Raw genomic sequence first — 11,474 nt, 5'->3', positions numbered from 1 at the left:
TGAGCTGTGTTCACTGGCAGGCTCTGTGGCGAGAGGCCTGGCGCACCTGCACAGTGACACAACACCCTGCGGCACACCAAAAGTACCCATTGTCCACAGAGATCTGAAGGGGAGCAACATTGTATTGAAGAACCACAGCGAGTGTGCACTCTGTGATTTCGGACTGGCTCTACGACTCGACCTCTCGCTCACTGTAGATGACTTTGCCAACAGTGGACAGGTAGGAAGGAGGGGCAAAATATTGGCTCTGTTTCAAAACCTATTGAGCTGCCTTGGTGTCTGCTGCCTACATGGGTAGTTGCCTTATAAGGCAGCATGCTAGATGAAATTGAACCTCATAAGTCACTGATTTTTTTAACACTCCATGTAGTTTTTTGCTTGCTAAACCTATGACACAATACGCTGATATGCACATGTACAACACACAAAAATATTGGGTAAAATAGTGCATTTTTAATTATACTTCATTTTTACCAATAATTTTAAAGTATAAACTCTAAATGAAAATAAGTACACTACTGTTAAAAAGTTTGTGGTTGGTAAGATTTTTTTTAAGTTTCTAAAAGCAATTTCTTATGTTCAACCAAGGCTGCATTTGTTTGATTTATATACAGTAAAAAACAGTCGTCAAATATTATTACAATTTAATAAAAAAAATAAAAAAAAATAAATAAAATTATAAATGTCTTGTCACTTTTATTGCTAAATAAAAGTATTAATTAAAAAAGAAAAATCTGACAGAACCTAAACTTTTGAACAGTGGTGTATAGTTATAATAAATATTTCTTTGCTTTATCTGCTATCTTGGATTTTTGGGATGATTTATACCACTTTACATAGGCAGCAACTACAAGTGATAGAAATAGTGCCTGAGAAACAGATTTCAATAGTTTCTGCCTTGAATGAAGAATGTTGGAAGACAATGTAGTCGCCAAGAACTTGGCGTATGATGCCTGCGTAGGCAGCCCTTTAGGTTTCAGAACAGAGCCATTGACTTCAAATGTTGCATCCGTTGTACACTCAAAAAACCAACCATTCTAAACCGAATCGTTTCTAAATGTATCATCTGAGTGGGCAGAACTGCTCTGGGCACAGTGTTAATTTCTTCAAGCTTTTTAAGTGTAACGAAAGCTCAGATTTGTTAAGGTCACAGATGTAATCACATGAAACCATTGGTAATTAAATTTGGTGAAGTCTGATTTAAATTACATGGTCTGTGTTCTGTAGGTAGGGACAGCACGCTACATGGCCCCTGAAGTTCTGGAGTCCAGGGTAAATCTAGAGGACTTAGAGTCCTTTAAACAGATTGATATCTACTCCATGGCCCTGGTGCTGTGGGAAATGGTCTCTAGGTGTGACGTCATAGGAGGCAAGTAAAGCTCTCGATGGATATTTGCTTAAAAGGCACTTACTGTAAAAACATACTGTAATATTTCAAGTATATCGGTTTTCTTTTTTTAACAGAGGTAAAGAGTTATGAACCCCCATTTAGCTCAAAGGTGTGTGAACAACCTTGTATAGACAGCATGAGAGATCTGGTGTTAAGAGACAGAGGACGACCAGATATTCCAGCGAGCTGGACAGCACATCCAGTGGGTACAATTACAGTCATAAACCACAAAAACAGGGGTATACATATATATACTATAATTTTGAATAGATAGTTGCCTTCTAAGTCACTGATTTTTGTAGCACTCTACAAAAAAAACCAGTAAAAAAAAAAAACCAGTAAAATATATTTTAAAAATATATTTGTAAAAAAAAAAAAATTTTTTTTACACAGAATATATTTAATTTCTTAAATGTGTGATATATACTGTATATACACGTTTTTGTTTATACATATATGAACAAATATATATATATATATATATATATATATATAAATTTAAGATTTCAATATACATGTATATCATAAAAACAAAACTTAATATTAAATATATTAAATGTTCAAAATATCGATTTTCTCAGTAGATTTGATGTATACCCGTGCTTTTTAATTTTTTTGTCCTATGAAAGTTCAGTTATATATATATTTTTCCAAACATGAGCACGCACACACGCACACACACATACACGTCTGGTTTGCTATCCTTGTGGGGACTCTCCATAGGCGTAATAGTTTTTCTACTGTACAGACAGTATATTCTATTGCCCTACTCCAACCCTACCCCTTACAGGAAACTTTGTGCATTTTTAGATTTTCAAAAAACTTAATTCTGTGTGATTTATTAGCTTGTTTACCCGTGGGGACCTCAATTTAGGTCCCCACCATGACATGAGTCCCCATGAGTCTGTGTGTATTCAGGTTTAAGTCCCCACCAGAATAGAAAAACAGGTATATATATATATATATATATATATATATTATATATTCAGTTATATCAAATTAAGCTAAGAAATTCAAAGTTTAAGCAAGCAGATTTTTATTTGTACTCATTCATGTTTTGTTAATTTGAAATATTTGAGCAAGTTAACTCGTACATTTAATTTAACATTTAACAGGACATAATTCTGAATTAATACCTTTTTTCACCAAAAAATGGTTATAAGAATGTGAAACAAGGGTGAGTAAATACTGACTGGATTTTAATTTTGGGTGAACTAGTCCTTTAACATTGGCTGCTTTTTCAGATTAAGGTAAACACGTGTGCCTCGACACACCAGCACATTGTTGCCAAAAACACAGCCTGGCTCATCTCATTTTCCACAGAGATGGTTTGGCAGGGCTGAAGCCACTTTTAATCCTTCTTTGAGTACATTCTTCTGACTGCTAACTTCCCACCCCAGATCAAGTGCTGCACAACTCATAACGTAGAGCCTGAGGTGATTGTTTTCGTGGATCTCTAGTTTCTCTTATGGTTGTTTCATTTTGAAGGCTTGCCAGAACTGGCTGTCTACTGTTTGTCAAGGTTTGCAGAGCGGCTCTGTCCTGAATTTGAGTATGTGATTAGACACTCGTGGTAGCAGTCATGCAAAAGCATATCCACAAACTAGTCTGTGGTTACCAGGGTAACCAGAATGGATTGGCTCTGATGCTGTTTAAAAATCTTAAATCCTTGTTGTTCTTCACTATCGAAACAACTGAGCTTTGACGCCTTCAGAGACCTTAAAGGACAACAGCTAGATTATAAGCAGTGGTGTACTTTTGTTCGCCCATCTTTGCTGCATTATCATAGACACGTATTTGGCTCCACACCCTTAATGAGGTGCTCCTGTCATTCCGCTCAGTACTATCACAAGTAAACTACCTTGCGGCTATGTGACGCCCCACTCAGTGAGCTTGAGCCGAGAGTACACACCTGTCTCGCTTCTTTTCTACGCCTAAGTACTCACATGCCATTTTAAATGGTTGCGCTTGACAAGTTGTGACATTTTTGTCAAGAATATTCAGGAAAAGCCTGTCGTATATGTTGCATCTGTTTATATGCACAGCATTCTGAACCAGTGCGTATACTTGTTTGGTTCTGGAATAGATAGAGATATAACACACTCTTCAAGTGTCAGTGCTAAAAATACAAGAGAAAGTTATCTGAAGGTGTGAGAGTTAAGGTTTACCACTGAATGGCTAATATGGGTGGCTTAGTATTTAAAGGGACAGTTCATACAATTTCCTCACCCTCATGTCGCTCCTAAATGGAATGATCTTCTATCGTCACAGGGAAAACAAAAGGAGAAGTTAAGTGTGAGGAAAAATAATTGAATGCAAGTTATTAGTAACTAATAATCTAGTAAGGATGACAGAATTGTTATTATTGGGTGAACTAATCCCCCTCCCCCTGGGGTACAATGTCAAGAATTGAATTCAAAGTATATTGCTGTTATGACATTCTAGTGTATTAGTGTTTGACTGAAATTGGTCTTTGGTTTGGCTGTCATTACTAAATTATTCAACTAAATTCAAAATATCAGCATAAATTTACAAATAATTTTAGTTAGTATTTCACAATAATGACACATTTTCACTAATTAATCATTAGCAATTTTGTATTTTTATATTCTGCTGATTGCCATAATTTTACTCTGTAAGGATTCTTGTCGTCTGAGGTGAGATGGCCCATTTTCCTGATTTTCAATTTTGTTCTAACAGCTAAGCAAATATTTCCATTTATTTCCTCTAATAATATATTGTATGATGTTCCATCTTTCTGTACATGTTAAAATAATCTCTAAATATGTTACGACTTGGCAGTAAATGCCCTCTGTTCTTAAGGGAGCATCATTCCCTATATTTCATATAATCGTATATAATACTAGGAACATGTTGCCTGTCTGGTTGAGATTTTGAGTTGTGAAATAACTTGTGATGGCAGTATGTTTTATTGCCCTGGCTCAGGAGGCTGGTGAGAACATCTGCCTAATTGTTTTGTGTCATTGCGGGGCCCCATCGCATGCTCATTTTAGAATTAGCTGTGACAGTGTTTGCTCTGAGAGATACTGACATTTTGGCTCTCGCTCTACACACCTCAGTATGCGGGGCCTGCTATCACCTCGGGTGGCCTGGTGCATGCTGGCTGAATCTCCTGACAGAACAGAGAGCTGTTTTATTCAGATATACATTAGCTTTGGCCCGTGAGGCATCTTGTGTCTCATAAAGTTCTCATTAAGGGTTTATTTTGCTGGATGGGCTGGCGACCAGGGCCGGGGTTGTGGGAATGCCCACCAGAGCATGCTTTACACCATAGAGTCACAGGAGTATGAGAGACATAAAAGTCACTCTTTCTTCTTCTGGCTTGCACCGAGCATTAGCTGCTTCAGTGCCACAGGTTCACTGAGCCATAGGTGCATTCATTCACACAATGCCATCTGAACATGACGTTAGTAATGGAGTCATTCTAGATGAAAGCTGCAATGCTATATAATTCAAATTCTGTTTTAGACTGTACAATGATGCATTTTGTACCAGGGATGGAAAGAGGATTCACTATGACTTTCAGGTGGGATGGTTGATTTGTGGGCCAGCTGTCTAAACCAAATTCATATACAACACAATTACATAACGACTTAATAGGTGAATATTAGTTTTGCCATTTAGGGTATTTATATTAGTTATTTAGTATATTAGTATAGTGTTAATTACTAACTTACTAACACAGCTCTCATCTCAAAATAGTGCACTCATCACTTTACTGACAACATTTTAGGATAGGCAGGTGAGGGTAAACAACACAACAATCAAAAGAAACAATTTCTTGACAACAGTAAGACAGTAATTTTTTTTTTTGCTTAAAAGTTTTGTTGCTAATTCAAATTCATACCTATCTAAGATGCATTTGTACATACAGTAAGGTTCAAAAGTCTGAGACCACGTAAAATAACTGGGACTTTAAATAATAATAATAATTCTATTTTAATTTAATATTTATTTTATTATACATATCTATGGACAGAGACATCCAGCTATCGCTGTAGAAACACTTAAACTGATCAAACATGAAGAAAATAAACACACAATAGTGACAATATATCGTTTATCTGTGTTCTTCAAGCCATCTTGGGTATTTTTATAAGAATGAAGCATATTTATAATGCAATAACTTTCATTACTGTATAGAATACTACAAAATATTATGATTTCTGCCTCATTCTGTGCATATGGGCAATATCACACGAGCAGGGGTGCAATACGTCTGTGATTCAGCCATAGGCACTTGTTCAGAACAAGAAAGAATAAGAAGTGTCTCAAAAAACCCTTTTGTGTGTCTAACTACTTTCTTCCACCACACATTTAAAACTGCCATTGATAGTTTAACACAAGTGTTGAAGCTTTGGCAGGTTCGACGCTGGAGTACAAACTCCTGAGGACTGGAGGATGCAGTCTCATCATTCTGCAAATGAAACACAGTGTACTTGAAAACATCGCTTCATGGCAATAAGTGCCTACCTCAGTTATTGTCACTGTAATTTCCATTTAAAAAAATATTACAAATATTTATATCGGGTGCATACCCTGATTTTCTTCGCTGTACATGAATGTAAAATAATATAAAACACAACCCCAACTCTTTTCATTAAATAATAGTTTTAATGAACAATAATAGGCAATAGCCATTGTAACAGTATTAGTATAAAGTATAACAAGCAAGCAATTCAAAAGTACAAAGGCTTCACTCGCAGCCAAAACTATTTACCGTGGAACAAATAAAATAAAAAAAGAATAATGTGTGGTCAGATAAACCTAAAACATGTTTATCATGTTTACCCACTACAGAGACATCAGAGCCAGCTAATTTTCAAATAAGCACAATCTTTATAAACTGACTGCAGATTTGAACTTTAAACATCTACATTCTTGCCTAAAAAAGCTACATTTCGTGACACAAATTTTTTAATTATTTTGAAAATGTGTCTGCTGTCTAGAATGTGTAGTTATATAAAAATCCCAGTGCTGTTTTAGCGGGAGCTGATACTTGGTTCCACCATTGAAGAATAAGGACTAAGAAGTTGCAACATCTGGACAGAGCCTTTCATGTGGACAGAAAAGGGGAGTAGCTGATCATAGTGCCCGGGCTGGAGTGTTCAAAACAGCATGGAGGATAGCCAGAGGGGAAGATGTTTTACACATAAATATACTGGGAAAAATAAGCCTCATATTTGTTTACACACTGCCTATTTAGAAATGCCTAATTTGACTCACTCACTGTTTTGAAATCGTTTTCAACAAGTTTATTCAACAGCTACCACATTTGTTCATTGTGTATTAGCGTTAACCTGACGCTGAAGTGGAAAAGGGTGGGGTGCCTTTTTAATTACTGTTATTTGCCACATAATTGTGCTTAACTTGAAATGACAAAAATATCAACCCTTTCCTTGAAGACACAATTGAGATTGACACAAGCAATTACATATTGACTGACTATAATACGTTGCACTGACACAACAAGACAAACTCAATTAACCCATGCTATTATATTGTTTCTCTCCATGCAAAGAACAAAATATTTACTGCATCCCCCCATCTTTCGTAGATGGCTTCAACGAAAATGAGAAGAGCGACGTGTTCATATCTCCTTATCTTATCATATGCCTTTGAGCCTGGGAGGCAGGAATGCATGGCTTAACCGTAAAAGCGGGTCAGAATGTATAAAAGATGAGGATACGGGTCATTTAAAGTGACTATCACTGGCTCTGCACCCTATCTCCGCTTATGAAATCCATTCATGTAGATAAAGTACGGAGGCCTCTGGAGAGTAAGGGACATTCGGCTGCCAGCGTCCTTCCTCTGAAGTCCCATAATGCATCTGCACTCTGAAAAGTTACATCTCTCTCTGGCCATATTTAAGTTATATTTCAGTCATATTTAAGTATTTTCTCAACAAAACCACAGTGCAGTCATTGTAATTTTTTTTCATTTGATAAGCACTTGTGCAGATTAACTGCTAGTCGTAGATCATTCATTATAACACGCTCCATTAATATGTTAGCATATTATAATGTCTTTCTGTTAACAGCTATCCGATATCTGATTTGCAACATAGGATTTTGTGCTATATATAACATTGATTCAACGTTGGCCCCCTCCTGCTGCGCGCAAACTTCGTGCTAAGTGACGATTATCGTTTGTTTTCCAGCGGGTCTGTGAGAGAGATATAGCTTTAATGTTCTCATCCAGGAGAGCAGTGACTTCAAACTTCAGTAATTCACTAATGACTCCAAATGAACCGTTCTTCTCTAGGCAAAGACATTAGGCTTGTCTGGATGGCGTGGCCCACTCCCCTGGTGAAGAAGACCCTCATGCTCCACCCTGCACTCTGTCGCTCTCTCGAGTGCTGCTCCTTCCTGTGAAGAGCCCCTGAGCCACGCACAAACCTGCTTAATGATCTCTGCAAGCACTCCTGGTACCTTAATTGGTCCATGGCACATATTTCCCTTAATAGAGATTTTGAGAATAGACCCTTCACTCCTCAAGGGCAGGTTTGGAGTGTTTAACACTCTAGAAATTGATTAATATTTGCATCTGTTTAAGGGAAGAGTGAGCTCGATGGGAAGCCCTTTATAGTCGTGGAGATGTCTGCTCTCTAGAGGACGGCCAGGTTTGATTGAGACATTCGTTTTAAAATTGTAATTTGATGGTGTATTTTAGCACTCAACTAAATGATTGGTGCATTAATGTGATGAGAGTGTTATGCAGGTAAGATTGTACCTTCACATACTTTTGTCTTTGCTGGTCTGGTGGGTAAATTAAGGTGTGATGCCAATATTCTTAGCATTGATTGCATTTGACTGTATAAATTAACTTTAACTGCTTATTTTTTGAGGATGTAAATAGAAGACAATAAATATCAGTGCTGTTAGTAGTTCTTGTACATGCTGTCACAATTTGGTGCTTGTGCTTGTGATGTGAGTTCAAATCCAGCTTCTAACATTTCAGATCACTTTTTCACCCATAATTTTCTGCCCTCTTTCAAGTTTTCTCTTTCATAGCCACAAAAAGGACAACTTTCATTATTTTGTATACCGCAAAAAAATAGATTATTTTATATGCTGGTTGCTCTTTTCCATGAAATTGTAATGAATGATGACTGGAGCTTTCAAGCTTCAAAATGGATGCAAGACCATACAACTATCATTAAAGTAGCCCATGCGACTATATTCTAAGTCTTCTGAAGCCATACAGTAGTTTTTAAGTCTAAAATTTAAGTCATTATTTACATAAAATCTTGAGAAAAGTTTCATTTAGACCATTTTTGTGAACCTGTTGAATAAAATATGACTCAAAAGAAATTAGAGACATGTAATTTTTGAGTGAGCTCATTTTTAAGTTTTAATACAATTATTAATATCTAGCTGTATATAAAATCAATAGAAATCTATGCAATTTTCCCATTTCGATAAGCTAATGAAAGTACACATGTGCATGTGTTTAATTATATGACTGTTACGTTCATAATCTACAAAGAACCATTAACACAAACATTTTAACCCCATAGATTCCTTGGATGGTTAAGGAAATTAATATTTTCGACAGAAATCTTCAACAAATAAGGTTAAAGAAACCTGACTTATTTTCATGAGGAGTTTGTTCCTCAGTTCTCACTCATTTCAAGAACGGAAATGACAAATGTCAGAAAAATTTATGCTAAGCATCTGCTTTGGACCAACAGTCAGGCTGCAGGCAAAAATTAAGGAATCCAAATATATAAATAAATAAGCTGTAATGGTCAGAGGGCATATGGAAAGTCATTGGGAAGACACTGTTGACTGAGCAGGAGGTTGCTTTGCCAGGGAACGTCACTCGGTGATGTCAGCTGTCAGTTTAGCCAGACTGTGCTGTGCTGTGAATGTCCACAAGGTTGACTGTCAAAAAATTAATAAATAACAAAAAAAAACATCATTGGGTCAAGCAGATGGATGTATAACTTTAATGGGAATGTTTTGTCACCAGTAATTGTGCAGAAACCCTGCACCTACAAACACCTTGCATTGTCCCAGATTAGCAAACTGCTACCGTACATTAATTTCCTCCATTAATTTAATACATTTCAGACTGTATTTTGCATTAATATTGCATGGATTGTATTTTATTCATTTGTAATATACATACTAGTGAGATGTGCTCATGTCAATCACAGCTCATTTGTCTGTAAAAAGGAACTGACCTAAACCATGAATTTTAATCAGACCTTGCATTAAGCATGAAAAGCAATACTATCCACTGTAGCTTGAGAAGCCTCTACAAAGGTCCATTGTGCACAAGGGTGTTTTCATGCGTTAAGTTGAATGGCAGTATGAAATCAATGAGTAAGCAGCACACAAGGCATTCGTAGTGTTTTTGTCAGATCAGAGTCGTCACTTTCAGAGACACTGGGCCACTTATCTTTTACACATCATAAAACCAGCTGCAGTGAATAGAGCCCATTCAGCACTCAGTACTTCATCCAACACAATGAGACTTTGTAAGAAGAGAGCTGTAAATTGGGAGTTCTCGAGATGCTTTTCAAGCACTGTTGCCACTGCAAAGTAAGGCTTTTAGAAATGACAGATTTTTTATTTATTTATTTTTTCAGAATTTTTTTTCCCCCTCCGTCTTTTAGGCATCTCAGGTAGCCTGTTTCTTTTTTTGTCTTGCATTATGAAGTGAAATTTCCACTCGGTGTGAAATCAAAACAAAAGACAGAAGCTGTAGGTGAAAGATTTGACACTCTTCCAAATGTATGATGTTTATACATTATTGTGTCTTTATTTTCAGCTAATGAGAGGATGCGATGATACTGCAGTAAACAAATGACAGACCGAATTTCGCATCCAATCCATTATATAAAAAATACTTTAGCACGAAGAAAGGGCAACTAAAAATCTAGAAGGTCACCTAACCAAAATATAAATATTGAATTTCTTGCAAGATACATCAATGTACAAGATCCTTCAGTGTGTTTCCTCCTTTCTTTGTAGTTCCAAACCCGTATGCTGTTATTTTCTCTGTGAAACACAAAAGGAGAATGTTGAAGCTTACATCGCATAGCATTGGTTATGTTACAGAGCTGACGAGACGTGAGACGTGCGGATCCATCTGCAAGGCTTTATTGTGGAGAAGACAGAGACGTGGTCATGAAGCAGGCAGGGTCAAACAGAGGCAGACAGGTATATGGTGGGCAAGACACAAGAACAGTCCTAGGGCTAGCGTGTTCGACGATGGGCAGACAGAGTCAGAAGGGGCAAGATTAAGGGAGAAATCCAGGAAACCAGGCGAAGATCAGAAACCGGGAAAACAGCTAGCCTAGGGCTAGGGCTAAGGCTAAGGCTAAGACTAGGGCTAAGGCAAATGACTAGGGCTAAGGCAAATGACTAGGGCTAAGGCAAATGACTAGGGCTAAGGCAAATGACTAGGGCTAAGGCAAATGACTAGGGCTAAGGCAAATGACTAGGGCTAAGGCAAATGACTAGGGCTAAGGCAAATGACTAGGGCTCCGTAAGGTAGCTATCTCTAGGAGAGTGATAAACGCTGAAACAATACTCGGCAGAGGGAAGGGATCAGAGTGAGTGTTAAATAGTGAGGGAGTGATATGAAACAGCTGGGTGCAATCAGTGTAAACAGGTGTGTGCAATTCGTGCTGAGTGCAATCAGTGCAATGCATGATGGGAAATGTAGTCCGGGGTGATGTGCAACAGTGTGTAGTGCGAGAGTCAATGAATAGGAAAGTTCGTGGACCGGATTCGTGACAGGTTATGACAACCAATGCTATGCGATGTAAGCTTCAACATTAGTTGCACTAGCAAACATGATATCTAACCTGTGCTATATTTGTGTATATATATTTGTGTATATATATTTTCTATCTTTTGTTTGTGTATATTTTTTTTGTATATTTATATCTGTTTATTTGTATATGTCAGTCTATCTATCTATCTATCTATCTATCTATCTATCTATCTATCTATCTATCTATCTATCTATCTATCTGTCTGTCTGTCTGTCTGTCTGTCTGTCTGTCTGTCTGTCTGTCTATCAAGCTATCTTACACAGATAGCTACTT

The 11,474-nt window shown here is 37.1% G+C and overlaps 1 protein-coding gene across 1 annotated transcript in view; it reads left to right on the top strand.

Annotated features, from left to right (window-relative positions):
• LOC107567401 (TGF-beta receptor type-2-like) overlaps positions 1–11,474 on the top strand; it is a 116,943-nt gene that overhangs the window by 5,246 nt on the left and 100,223 nt on the right. The window contains exons 2-4 of the mRNA XM_016253080.1: positions 5–220; positions 1,228–1,369; positions 1,465–1,629. Of these exons, the coding sequence (XP_016108566.1) occupies positions 5–220; positions 1,228–1,369; positions 1,465–1,629 (523 nt within the window). The remainder of the gene's footprint in view (positions 1–4; positions 221–1,227; positions 1,370–1,464; positions 1,630–11,474) is intronic.

Source organism: Sinocyclocheilus grahami, unplaced genomic scaffold, assembly GCF_001515645.1.
Source record: "Sinocyclocheilus grahami isolate Dianchi unplaced genomic scaffold, SAMN03320097.WGS_v1.1 scaffold1156.1, whole genome shotgun sequence".
NCBI lineage: Eukaryota > Metazoa > Chordata > Actinopteri > Cypriniformes > Cyprinidae > Sinocyclocheilus > Sinocyclocheilus grahami.
The sequence above is the reverse complement of the archived record's forward strand: the minus strand, read 5'-3'. Positions and strand labels throughout refer to the sequence as shown.